Source organism: Equus caballus, chromosome 1, assembly GCF_041296265.1.
Source record: "Equus caballus isolate H_3958 breed thoroughbred chromosome 1, TB-T2T, whole genome shotgun sequence".
NCBI lineage: Eukaryota > Metazoa > Chordata > Mammalia > Perissodactyla > Equidae > Equus > Equus caballus.
In genome coordinates, this window is record NC_091684.1 from 161,568,012 (window position 1) to 161,582,320 (window position 14,309).

At 41.9% G+C, this 14,309-nt stretch overlaps 1 protein-coding gene across 5 annotated transcripts in view; it reads right to left on the reverse strand.

The window, feature by feature from the left end:
• The window catches only part of EIF2AK4 (eukaryotic translation initiation factor 2 alpha kinase 4), a 96,782-nt gene that overhangs the window by 28,048 nt on the left and 54,425 nt on the right, over window positions 1-14,309 (reverse strand). For all 5 annotated transcript variants that reach the window (XR_011440280.1, XR_011440279.1, XM_023620170.2 and 2 more), the window contains 8 exons: window positions 12,487-12,591; window positions 10,715-10,769; window positions 9,888-9,967; window positions 7,084-7,185; window positions 5,218-5,271; window positions 2,718-2,954; window positions 1,449-1,524; window positions 631-752 (listed from right to left, as the gene is read on the reverse strand). Coding sequence is in view for 3 of the 5 variants with exons in the window: in XM_023620170.2 (XP_023475938.1) it covers window positions 631-752; window positions 1,449-1,524; window positions 2,718-2,954; window positions 5,218-5,271; window positions 7,084-7,185; window positions 9,888-9,967; window positions 10,715-10,769; window positions 12,487-12,591 (831 nt within the window). In the remaining 2 variants the exon portion in view is untranslated. The remainder of the gene's footprint in view (window positions 1-630; window positions 753-1,448; window positions 1,525-2,717; window positions 2,955-5,217; window positions 5,272-7,083; window positions 7,186-9,887; window positions 9,968-10,714; window positions 10,770-12,486; window positions 12,592-14,309) is intronic.

The following is a 14,309-nucleotide window of genomic DNA, read 5'->3' on the forward strand; positions in this document are numbered from 1 at the left end:
CCTGTTATATCCTTTGCTCCTCTCTCTACTTGTAAGAGCTCTCTGTACCTCAGAGGATTAAACGCCTGTCTGTCTTACGCACGTACATGCTACAGATGGCTTGTCAGCACCAACACTGGGACTGAACGACTGGTGAGAGTGTCGCTGTCAAAGGGGAGCCCGGCGATCAGAAGGGGGCAAGCGTGAGCAAACTCGGCACACCCGAGAGCAGAGACACTCGCTGTTACAGAATTTAATTGTTCTAGACATTAACATGTTAGGAAGTTACCGAAGATCTAGCCAGGAAGTAAAGAAAAAACTCCATTTCTTTGTCTGAGTTGGCCAGGTTAGCTTGCTATGGTCACTCCGCAGAGCTCGGCACCGAGGAGCAGATGTGGCATCTGCAACACAGGGTTCCAGTTGCAAGGCCAAAAGCACCTGCGCCATTAGTAAGGTGGATGTACACGGGGTCAACGTTTACTAAATCCCAGTAAGGCCCTCACCTTGATGACTCCCTTAAGAATATGTTTCCTAAAGGTGACATTTAGAAAATAAGCCTAGCCAAAAACATGACTGGTGGAGGTAATCCTTTAACATTGATGTCACCCCCGTGACCAGACATGGCACTGTCACCAGTGTCGCCAGCCTCACCCGCAGGTCGAAAGGAAGCATCACCAGCATCCCGCTGTGGTCCATGAACAAGGCGGCTTCGTTGTGCTCGTATATTTGCCTGTTGCGGGGCAGCAGCAGTGGAGTGCACAGCTGGACAGCTCCTATGCCAAATTAGAAAAAGCAACCAGTCATCGGGTCCTCATTCTTCCTAGGAGGCCACTTAAAACGAACACAAACCCAACAGTTACGCGATCTGCGACTGGGACTGCTGAAATCACTATCAGTCTATCTTCAAGTCTCTAAATTTACTAACGCAGAGCTCATCTAAGGTTAGGTTTGTTAACGTAGTCATATTTCTGACTCCACAAACCAACTGTACTTTAGCCAATAGCAAGGTTCTAATATTCAAGTCTGATTCTCCTCAATAAGCCACATTGTCAAAATTAGCTTAAATTTCACATGTCAATTGCTTGTAATTGAATTTAATAGTAAAATATGGTTGCAGCCAAATCCATTAACAGTACTTTTTAATAATGAAAAAAACATCATTAAGAAGGCATTTGAGGGGCCGGCCTGGTGGTATACTGGTTAAGCTGATGTGCTCCGCTTCCAAGGCCTGGGGTTTGTGGGTTCGGATCCTGGGTGCAGACCTACACACCGCTAATGAAGCCATGCTGTGGCAGTGTCCCACATATAAAGCAGAGGAAGACTGGCGCAGATATTAGCTCAGTGGTAGTCTTCCTCAAGCCAAAGGAGGAAGATTGGCAACAGATGTTAGTTCAGGGCCAATCTTCCTCACCAAAAAAAAACAACAACAACAAAAAAAGGAGGCATATGATTTTTAAAACAGGACATACCATGTCTTTTAAATATGCGGATGATGGTTTCACACACTTGTTGCTGTATCTTGGCTGTGCGGATTGAGAAGCTGCCCTAAAATATGACCAATTAAAATGTCATCAAAGCCTAATCAAAGGAATCTCCTAAAATATTCATTTGTGGCTTGCAGTAGACATTACACTGCTTATTCCCAGGATCACAAATGAGATTTCAGAAAGTCAGTCCCTTTTTGAACATATTCAGGGAGGAAGAAACCACCTATCTGAGGAAGGCCGCCTAGGTTCAGAGTTCAAGCTCTTAACCACGCTGATGTGTGCCTTTCAGAGAGACAATCAAATACACGCGTCCCCCCAGGACTCTCAGGGATACTGTGCAGCAATCAAACCCCTAAGGGCATCAGGCCCCTCCCACGTACTAAGGTGATTTGCAGAGGGCCCCTGGAAAGCTACAGGGCATTTACATATTCTGTAAAGAGCTTCCCTTTTTCATTTTTTATAATAAACCCACCATTTCACTAGGAAAATTTAGAAACAACAGATAAACAAAAAGACAAAAATTAAAAAGTCACACATAAGCTGTAAGTACCTTTCTAATATTGCCAGCCAGCAGGAGCCATTGGCCCCTGAACCTATACTGACCTTCCAGAAATCTTAGCACCACTTCCTCTACTCCTCTTCGAAAAGTATATCATATTTGAAACACGCAGAAACATATAGAGAATAACAAATATCTGTTATTCATTCACCCAACTTTATCGAATTTTACATTTTACTATATTGCTTCAGACTGTTTTTGATTTTTTTTAAAGAAAATGCTCAAGGCTCCCCAACCTGGCTATGCTTCAGAAACTCCCTGGGAGCTCTTAAACAGATTCCTGAAGCACCTCACTGGAGATTCCAAGCCCCCAGATGAGTTGTGGGGCCTGGGCATCTGCATTGTCAGAGGGCCCCCCAGGTGCCTTTGCTGTGTGGCCGGCATCGGGAGTTGTGAACTGCTTGATGGGGATCTGAGCTGGCTGCATGTTCTGGGCTCTGGACAGCAGGGCTGGGCTCAGGTTCTAAGAGTACTGCTTCTTAATCTCTTGGGTGGGTGGTTTAGGAACTCCCTTTAAGTAAGTGATTAAAAGTGTAGCTCTTCCCAGAATAATGCATATGCACACATTTTCCACACACAGACCTCAGATTAAGAATTTAGGAGGCATTAAAGGAATCCATGGGAATAACGAGCTGACTTGATCCTTTTGTGAACCAGCTTAAGCTCTCTTTTGAAGTCTGGCTTAAACCCACCTTCAGTATGTCACTGTCGTAGGTATAATCGATGGCAGGGGAGATACGCTGGGAGAAGATCTGGGCCATCATGGTGCGATAGGCCTTCCCGTCCACGTTGGCCAGGGTGTGGTGCAGCACCTCGTGCAGCTCCGACTCCTCCATCTGGGGCGGGGGCAGCAGCTCGCTCTTGAGCAGTTCTGTGGCGGTGGGCCGCTTTGCCGGGTCGTGGTTCAACAGCCAGGAGATGACGGATTTCTGTAGCAAAACCCAGGCCCACCAGGGATGAGGTGCAATGCATGATGCTCAGGAACTCTCCCGACAAGCCAGTGGTTGGTTCAGGTCAGAGAAAAGACACCACACTGCTTGGGCTTAGTTGGTGCATTTTAATTGGTATTTCTGAAATCTCTGGATTTGTCATTTTTCCCCTGCACTTCATCATGGCCACAGAGTTGTACGACAATTAATGAGTATTTCTTAAAAGAAGGAGGCTCTTTTTATAGTTTATGTCAGAAACGACCAAAAACATCCCCAATTCAACAACTACACAGAGGCAGAACTTAGGCCTCATAAACAGACAAAATACTGTATCAAAAACAGTGTGAGAACATAAAACAAGTATCTTTAGTTGTCTAATTTTAGTAGAAATGATAATGTGTCATCTGGAATCCTTAAAGCAGCGTAAACACCTTGCTATTGCTCCTCTCCGTTTGTTGTCTGTATTGACAGCGCTCCCCTGGATTCTCTTGATTTACGTTACTCACTACACCTCCACGGCTCCCGCTTCAGTAAGCAGGGCGCCATCTGAAGGCAATCGAAACCTCTGAAAGCTTCCTTAACGATTCTTTAACTCTCTTGTTTATAAGGAGTTAGAGGAATATTTGAGATCTGAAAAAAATCTCAGTTTTTAGATGAACCTTATTAAGCATTTTCTAATTATGCATCTTTAATATACTTTCCTTCCACCCCCCAACTCCTACCTTTGCCTTTGGCTGAAATAAAAATAAAGGTAATGACTCTTCACATAAAGAAAGGAACTGATGTGATGCAACTTTTATGAAAAGTTATGTTAAATTAAACTGGTAAAAACAATATTCTATTCAGCAAAACAGACCGTGTTATACTGCCTAATTTCTGTGTGTGGCTAAAACTGTGTTATACTCAGTCTATAAGCATTTTCTATGCTGCCTCCTCTCAGATAAAAAGCAAGGACTGTCACGCGGGAGGTGGTTGTCATCGTGGTTTGGGTGCCAATTTCATACAATCCAAACGCCAACGCTCAAAGGTACCTAGTAAGTACCTGTGATAGGAGAACAATCGTCATTTGCAGAAATGGTCTGTATAGTTGGTCTCGTGTTTGTAGTTTAATAAAATTCCTCTGCCATCACAGCTGCCAACATGTGGAAATACTGGGTAAGACTGACCTTGTTATAGGGAAAGGCTACGAAACGAACATTTACTTACAACATCTAGAAACACAGGAAATGACTTAGTTCAAATAAATAATAATAGCTAACAAAAGAAGTAGAGACACAGATCAATGTATTTTCTAATGATTCTTCACTAATTAAATACATGAAGCAGAACAGGTCCCTCCAGCCATAAATAAACCATCGTGTTAAACACTACTGAATTACAAGATGTCAGTGCTAATGGAAAGAGTACATAATCCCTGTATTTCACAGGTGAGGAAAATTAAAGTCTAGAAAAGTGAATTGTCCATCCAGATACATAACCAATAAGCAAAAAATGGCAAATTAATGCCATTTCCAGATAGGTTTCTGTTCTCAACACTAATAATTTAAATAAGGGATTTTGCCTTGATTACAATTGTTAAGAAAAGCCAATTATAAGGAATAAACTTCCATATGACAAGAATATTAACCACAGAAAGCTTCACCAAGACAAACAACCAGCACTGAGAAGAAATGCACACCAGAAGCACAACACACAAATTCCCTAATAATTATTTTTTCATGTTAGCTGGATGCCAATATTAATCTACGACATGAGTTACATACACACACACTCAGGTATTTACAGCATAGAGGAGAAATTATTTTGCTTCAAAATACTGTAACATCAGACTGTCCAGTCTTCCCCTTTAGAATTTGAGCTACATTAACCACAAAACAGAAAATTATAGTTTTAAATTAGATTTTTCTTTTCTTAAAGTTCCAAGCTTTATCTAAAACAATGAACTGTAAAAGCACTCTCTCCTTTTCAAGAGAAAAAGAAACCTTGGCTTCTCTAAGCCAAGGTTCCAAATAGCACTTCAAAAGCACAATGAACCACACAAAAGAACCCTGTGGTTTGTTAATTTTCTATGCCAGCCCTTGGCATTTTTATAGTGTATTTCAAGTCTAATAACATTGTAAGTGCTTCATCTTTTGATATTTTTTCCCACGTTGCTCCCAGGACACAAGAGAAAGAGTGGCAGAAGATTACTAATTAAAAGAGAAAAAATATAGTAATTAAAATGAAGAGTGAAGACACAGTAATTAAAGCATCAGAAAATTACCTGCTTTGTATGCTCTCCATCATCGAAGTCTTCTGGAAACTTAGGTGAAGAGGGCTAAAAGAATATTACATTCAATTCAGACAGAGCTCGGCAAACAGCCACAGAGAAAGCATTTATTCACCGGAGGTAAGAAAATCAAATACAGAACGAAAATTGGCTAACAAGGAACACGGAGGGGATGCCTGCTTCACACCAGTGCCCACTCTCCAAGTACATACACGTTATTCTAATACAAACGTTACCCAAACGACACTCTAGGTGTCAGAAAGTACCTCATCTCAGGACAAAGTATTTTAAAATCTAATGGTTTCAGAAAAGACAAAGTAGCTTTATTAAAGACACAGATGAAAAAAGGCAAAAACACCAAACCACCAGGACCAGCCTGGTGGTGTAGTGGTTAAGTTCGTGTGCTCCACTTCAGCAGCCCAAGGTTCGTAGGTTCGGATCCCTGGCGCAGACCTACACACTGCTCATCAAGCCATGCTGTGGCAGGTGTCCCACATACAAAATAGAGGAAAATGATCTCGGATGTTAGCTCAGGGCCAATCTTCCTCAGCAAAAAGAGGATTGATGGTAGATGTTTGCTCAGGGCTAATCTTCCTCTCCAAAAGAAAAGGAAACCCCACCAAACCACCAACATAGAGTAAGAGAAAAACATTAACACTGAAACCTCTACCTTCTGAAAAGTTCCCACCTTTCTGGTAAATAAGACCTCAATCATAACAGTACCTTGACAGATTTGATATTCTTGAAATGACAGAACAAATATGAATTTTAGACTAAAGAAAGTCACTTCATAGAGGACATAATCCTCTAACAGCATTCCAGGCCAAGGTGAGGACACAGAAATCACTTTATTCATCCCGTGCTTTATGAACCCAGCAGTCCATGCTGTACTGGCAGTAAAATAATTCAACTGTTTTCTGAAATATCTAGAGGAGTACTCTTAGTTATGATTTAACCTAACAGACACGCCTGCTTCGCTCTGCTGGGAAGAAGAAGGCTCTCCCTATTTCCTCCTCATGAATATGTAAATCCAAATCACCCCCACGCAAACTTTACTCTCTACTTTCATCTTAACTGCTGTTTCTGCCTGGCATTATTTTTTTTTTCCTGAAGAAGATTCACCCTGAGCTAACATCTGTGCCAGTCTTCCTCTGTTTTATATGTGGGTCGCCGCCACAGCATGGCTGACAAATGGTGTAGGTCCATGCCCAGAACTGAACCAAGGCTGCCAAAGCTGAGCACGCTGAACTTAACCACTAGGCCACGGGCCAGCCCCTGCCCGGCGTTCTTGACCTCACACACTGTTAACATTAGTCCCTTTTGGCTTGGGCAATAACAGAGGTAAGAATTAATTGCAAGAACACAAATGGAAATTTCACTGGGGAAAAAATTCAAGTGGCTGGTATTTTTCCCAGACCCGTTTCAAATTCTAGTCATGGTGGTATTCTTTAGGCATGACTGTAACAGGTCTGTTCAGCTGGAACCTTTAATTTCTAGAACTAAATATCCATTATCTTTATAATGCATTCCCAATGCTGTAACTGTATTGATAATCATGCAAAATGTTTGGATTCCTCCTTGTTTTAAAATCAAGACTAAATCTCTCAATAATTTTTTAAAAGTAACTATAACCTAGCGATTTCTCCAAGTATGATTCCAAAAATAAAACTAGAGACAGTTTCTCATCATTGGAGGTGTGTACACAGAGGTGGATTTCCATTCACTAGAAATATAGAAAACTACAGGAGGACCACCTCTTCTATCTTACAAATACCAGAAAAATACCCTGCACTGAATTCTGACATCCATGCCAAGATTCAGGTTACTGGAAACGGACGCACTGTAACTTCTGATACATACGTCTCTGAGCTGGTTGAGAACAAAGATCCTTTCTGAGGCTGTGACCATGGGGTGATAGGACATCTCAAAGAAGATAATTCCCAGGCTGAAGAGATCTACTTTCTGAGGAGGAAAAAGAATGGCATTTAGAGAACCTTGATATGAAAGAATAATTTACCAGGGAATTATAGGATGAGCACTCTTAGTTGGAATAAAGTTTCCATAAGTGAAAAACAAGCCACACTAGAAAAAAATCTCATTTCTTCTAAAAAATTATAGGTCTAAAGTATAAACGAGACAAAACATTTGGATCACTTCTCGACATGTTCCTTGAAATTAACTGTAACTGGATTAGCGATATATACAGACCCAGATAACCAGTGGCCAACACTGAGAATAACTTAAAGAGCAAGGACAATCAAGATTCGTCCTAAGAATTTGCTTTGATTTGCATCTTTACTAATCATCTGAAAAGTGAAACACGGACTCCAATCTGTAGCTGACAGCAAAGGTCAGCTATTGAGTGCAAAGCCATACCAATGAGGACGGACAACTGGCACAACAGAAGGATCACGGGACCGATCCTAACACAACATGGAAGTGCAAGTGAAGAAGGAAGAGGGCAAGTTGGTGCAGACACAGCCTCAGGCAGCGAGCTGCTGGGGGAAGATGATGTTCAGAAGGCAGAGGCCTGAGGCAGCTGGAGCACAGTCCGGCTCAGGGGAGGATGCTCATGGTAAACCGCACACAGGCACAGAAGCCACTTTCAAGAACAACTCTTGAATGAACGTGGACTCAAGGATTAATAGGAGAACCCCTCTAATTATCACCAGTGACCTCTGAAGTCTCAAAAACAAACATGCATTGTGGCATTTCCTACATCTGTTGGTTGCAGAAAATATGGAATGTACAGAAAAGCACCAAGAATAAAATAGCAATCACCCATAATCCCACTGCTGAAGGATATTTATTATTGATGGATAAGATAGGCCAGTTTGTGTTTTTTACATATACACTGATGCACACTCTATAAAACTAGAACCATCCTATGATTTATAACTTTTATTCCCCTAACATAGAATATTTATCAATATTCTGTTTTTCTAAAACAGGCTTCTAATGACTTTAATGACATATAGTATTTGATTACATGGAAGTCCCATAATTTATTTAGCCAGTTCCCTATTTTTAAACAGTTATTTTTCACTGTTATAAATAATGATGTGACAAACCCCTTTTACACCAATCTTTTTGGATGTCCCTGGTGTTTCCTTTGGATACATTTCAAAAGGTGGAACTGCTGGGTCAAAAGACAGAGCTGTTGTAAGGATTTCATCACACTCTTGCAAAACGAACTCAGAAAGACCACACTAAAGGTGCTCTCCCACACCCACGGCGTGTGCAGTCCCCTCCCCGCACCCTCGCCGGGTACTTAGAGGTCTGCCTCAACTTGATGTCACTGCCCAGTGCTCCCTCTCAGAACCAAAACCCAGGCCTGAGTTTCTACCACAAACCTGAGAATATGCTTTGATGCGAACTCCCTGCTAATATATTTTTAAGATCTAGCTCTACACTCCTGCCCTAAGTGATCTCCTCTAGTCTCACGGCTTTAAATCCCATCTGTGTGCTGGCAACACAAAGGTATGCCTCTGACTCTGACCTTTCTTCTGAACTCAAGTCCTGAGTCTCTAACAACCTACTGGACATCTCTAATTGGATTTCTCATCATCAAGCATTTCAAATTTAACAGGCCCCAAATGGAATTTTCCTGCCATCTCCTCCTCCTTCTCCTGTGTCTTTCCTCATCTCCATCTGCTACCCTTCCCCCGCTGCTCCAGGCAGAAACCTGAACACCATCCTGTTTCCTTCCTTTTCCTCACATCCAACATCCAGTCCATCAGGAAAAGCTGCCAACTCCCCTCCAAAATGCAGCCTATATCAGCACACTTCTCCCCATCTCTACCGCTGCCATTCAGGTTCCAGCTCTCGGCTGCTCCACCTGGACTTCTGCAAAGCCTCCAGCAGCAGCCAGAGTGAACTCTCTCACTCGAGAGCCTTCAGTGGCTCCCTCTGCACACTCCTCATCCTGGCTAAGCCGGCCGTGCACCATCTGACCCCCACCTCCCTTCCAGCTTCACTTCACGCCTCTCTCCTGCACTGCTCACCATGCTGTAGCAACACCTGACCTTGTTTTTGACCGTCTTAAATGTGCCAAGCTAGCCCTCAGTCTTCTCTTCATGCATGCTGTTTCTTCTGCTCACTTCCTCTTTCCCAGGCATGCTCCAGCCTTGTCCCTTCTCTTTTATCCTAAAACCGATCCTCTTGGGAGGCCTTCTGTGATCTGTCTATCTAAAGATAACGTTCCCTATTATTCTCTTGTCACTGCACTCCATTTCTTTTCTTCTTAGCTCTTATCACAATTTGTGATTTTTTAAAAAAAATTTTTCACTTGTTTATTGTCTGTTTCATCCACCAATGGATAAGCTCCCTGAGCGCTAGAATAAGACATTTGTCTTATTACTCAACTGCCTTGTTCCCTGTATTCCTGGGGCCTGGCCCAGGACCGGGTTAGTTCAAATCTTCACTGGATGGATGGAGGGACTGTAAGTTCCGTGGCAGCAACAGTGCCAGCTTCAGTCACTGTCCTTGGGTACCATATGTCCTATTTGGAGTAGACACTCAATACACATGTGGATACAAACAAGTGAATGAATGTTCCTGACTATTTCAGCTGGTAACTAAACCCCAAATGTTGTGCTCTTGATGTTGTTACTATTATCTCACTCTTGAGATCTTTCCTTCTCCCCAAAAAGCTTCCCCTTTACCTGGTTGTATGCAGATTTGGTGCTTCCCTGGACCTCTGGGCTTACATATAAAGCAGTGCCAACCATCCCAGTCAAATGACCTGTACAGAAGAAGGCAGCTCTAACAATAGGGCTTAGAGACAGGCAAATTTTTATCAAAAAGAAAAAAAGTTTCTTAAGAGTGAGGCATGATCTGTTAATTGTTCACACTATTCACTGGAAGAAGCAGCATGCACTTCACCAAGAGATTAACTCTAAGTCATGTATGGCCACACTCTGTTCCACAGAGGACGTCTTTGCTGTCGCAGAGGGGCAGTGCCAGATGGGAAGACCCCAGAAGGCCAGGTCATGAGATAACCTCACATCAGCGTGTGGGGTCAGACAAAGTATAACTGTCTTTGCACAGGAGCCAATTATTCTATCTGAGGCTCGAAATTCTTCAAGTTTGAAGAACAATTAACATAGTGAAAAGGGAAAAAAATTAAAGCATTTTCATAATTTTGTTAATTTAGAATCAAATCTTTACAAATGAAAGACAGGTTTCAGATTAAGAAACTTTATATTGTATTACATAATTAAAATTTTCCTAAAAGGGGAGATCTTAAATGTTATCACAAAATTAATAATAATAATAATAAATAAGAGGGCAGGAAGGAACTTTTGGAGGTGATGGATGTGTATATGGCATAGATCGGTGATGGTTTCACAGGTGTATATGTAACTAAACTCAGGTTGTATACATCACATATATATAGTTTTCTGTGTATGTAAAAAACGTAAGGGAAAAAAAGAAATTTTGTGATCTGCTTTTTAATACACCAATTAAATATACAGTCTTCTGGATTTACCTGAAGGATCTGATTTAATCAAGTGATCTGACGTCTCATCTGGTTTGCCATCAGCCTAAAATACAAGTAAGCCAAATAATCACGTTACATGTTCTATTATTCCATAGGAATGGTTTATCCATTTCTAAATGAAGACTCACTGAAAAATATCACACGGACACCAGAATAACCATAATAATGCTTTTTCTGAGCTTTAAATATTTTACATTTCATTAGCCCACTAATGCAGGGCTCCCTGGAAACCCAAAGAAATCAAGGAGAAGGGCAATTCACCATGGAACTCTTTCCTCACAGCAGAAACCCCCTAAAGCTTATAGAAACCAGTTTATTTTCACACTGCAAATGCCAACACGGAATCTATTTAGGGTGAGGGTGTTTTAACAAACTCACTTTCTAACTTTGTATCTGGGTCAATTTTTACTCTTCCTTCCCAGAAGCAGGTCACCAAAGCTGTTCCCCCGCCACTGCTCACACCTCTGGGGCAGCCTCACGTCCTCCACTCCACCTGTGGCAGCGCTGTCTCTCGCATTACCCTAAGTCACGGTTTTCCTGACCTCACTCCGAAGATTCCCATGACCTCGCCGCCATCAGTAACAGCAGCTCTAACCTTCTTAGGCCGGGCGCTGCTCCAGGGCCTTTGCCCCTCATCCACCTCACTATACTACAGCCTCCAGACACCAAGTTAAAGTCTTTAGCTGAGGATCAAGATCCCCATCCTCTGCCCCTTCCTTGGTCTTAGAACTTTTCAGATTCCCTGCTGTTCTGGTCAGGACCACGCCTTTACTGTCCCCTTCCATTTCCTCCCTCTCTGCTCCTTCTAACCTCACCTTCTAATTTAGCCCCTACAGTTGTCACCATTAATCCAAATCTTATTTTCTTTCTCGGACTGCCCTTAGAATTAACTGCATTTACAACAGATTTTGGTACCTAATAACTCTGGCTTATAAGGAGGATATTAAGTAAAACTTCCTCTGGCACTCAAGGCCTGCCCCCTGCAAGAATCCCCAAGCTTCTAGTATCTTCTCTCACTGCTGCCCTAGACCTCACAGTTTCAACTAACCAGACAACATGCTGACCTTCAAACAATCATGTCTGCTCATCCCAGGGCCTTTGCTCATGCTGTTTATTCTCTGGCATCTCCTACCCTCGTATCACCATGCCCTGTCCTCAATATCAGCCTGCTGGACTTCCATCCATTCTTTAAGGCCCATTTGAAATGCTGTTTTCTTTATTTAGCCTTTCGTGATCCTCACAACTATATGTAGATTTTCTCCTGTCTTTTGCTCTTATGTCACTATTTCCCTCGTGTCACATTATTTCAGCTTTGTATGTTGAACAACTATTCTACAATGTTGTGAAGAACACTCTCTGAATTACATGCTGTCTAGCACTGGTTCTCCTAGAGTTTTATGTTCTTTGATCTTTATTTCCTTACTAACTAGAAGCCCCTCAAGTGTAAAGCATCTAGCCCAGTACTTGGCATGGAAGACCAAAATACCAAATTATTTCATAAAGTATCATATGCCTTTGACGTAAATATCATCTACAAACCAATAATTTAATGTCTTTCAAGTGGAATGCACTCGCTCAAACATATTCACAATTTCACAGCTTGAAAGATCATTTTCAGCTCATCCCTTCAGACCGGCATAATTTCCTGGAGATGACACAGCAGAGTTCAGTGAACTCATTATCCCGCATTCTAACACTTTCAGAGCTATCAAGGCATACGAGTCCATTTCCAGACACAGATTGATTTTAAAAATACTCACAGCAAATGCTAGATGGTCTGTCGCCAAGCCAAAATCACCTATTTTTACATGGTCATCGGAATCCAAAAAAATGTTGACAGGCTTCAAATCCCGGTGAATCATTCCCTGACGGAAGAGAGCAGAGAAACCAACAATTGTTCCCTAAGCACAGTTTATAGTTATGCCTGTTTCCTAATTTGAAAGGCCAACCTAGTGATGAAAGTCTGATGAGGTCTTCTCCCACAGACCATGCTGATCCACGCTGTCTGGCCTCTGCCATGTCCCTCGACTGTCCTGTCAGTGACCTTGCCACCACCTCCCTGTCTACCTGCTGTGGTCCTGATCACGGCAAATCCCAGTGGATCGCTGTGGCATCCAAGGTCCCCTCCTGGGCTCACAATTACCTTTCTCTCTGCTGCATCACAAAGTCTCTGCTCTGGTCTGGGAGACGCACAACATTTTCATTCCTTCTTCTATTCCTTTCTTCACGCTATTTCCCCTGCTTAAGAAATTCTTGCTTTTCTCCATTCATTTCAATTGTACAAGCTTTACAAGTGCCAGGTCTTTCAGGAAGGCTTCTTAAAGCAAGTCCAAAAATTTGCTTTGCATCCCCAGCACACATGGTAGGTGCTCAATGATTATTTATTACATGAACAAATAAATAAGATAATAGTAATTATCTTTGGCCCTTTCCTAACGTCATCCTCATAATGCTTATTGTTGCAGGCAATATAAGTATTATAGGAGTAATTAAACGTAATAAAAACACATTATCGTGTGATCTCTTTCACCTTTACATGAAGGTGAACTTTGGCTCCCTCAAAAAACAAGAAGTCCCTCTCAAGTATGGGGTGTGTCATACACCCGTGCCTCTCTGTATTTCTTGGTGTGGCACAGTGTTAGATACCCAGCAAATGATCAGCAGATGCTGAGCAAATTAGATCAAGAGGAACAGAACCCACGGGGCACGGTTCTAGGACCCCAGGATGATATCAATTTTATTCCAACCTGGCAAATTCTGATTCTACCAAATCATTTATAAACTAGACGTGTAAATTATAGTCCTGGCTTTTTTAGTGTAAATATGGTGCAGTATAAACACTTGAAGGTTAAAGAAAATTGAAGCAAAGGAAAAAACGTATTTATCCTGGCTAATGCATTAGACAATCCCATTTTTAAAATGTAAGCAGTGTTTCGCCCTGAAACTGGCCCATTAGCATTTATAGTGCAATACCAATTTTGAGATTTAAAATGACATTTTATACATGTAGCAAGCTATGTTGCTCAGTCTCATCCCTGTCCTTGCTAGGTGACTTTCTGGTTTCTCCATGTTCCTAGGAAGGGGAGCACTACGTCAGTTAGAATCAAATAACCTGGCATATATGAATCATACTCTCCCTTTATTCCAAACTACTCAAGGAACCATCCTCACATTCCATGCACGTGTAAATACTTCCTATTGGTCCAGAGGCTGGTAAACTTTTTCTGTCAAGGGCCAGAGAGTAAATATTTTAAGCTTTACAGGCCACACAGTGTCTGTCACAACCACTCACCTCTACAGCTGTAGCACAGAAACAGCCATCGGCAATACGTAAACAAGCAAGCATGGCCCTGTTCTAATAAAACTTTATGGACACGGAAATTTGAATTCCATAGAATTTTCATGTGCCATGAAATACCATTTTTCTTTTGATTTTTTACCACCACTTAAAAATGTCAAAACCATTCTTAGTTTACAGGCCATACAAATGCAGCTAGGGGGTTTGGACATGACCTAGGGGCCAAAGTTTGCAGACCCCTGTCCTAACCTTCAATTGTTCTTTGAACTTTGATAATTCATACTA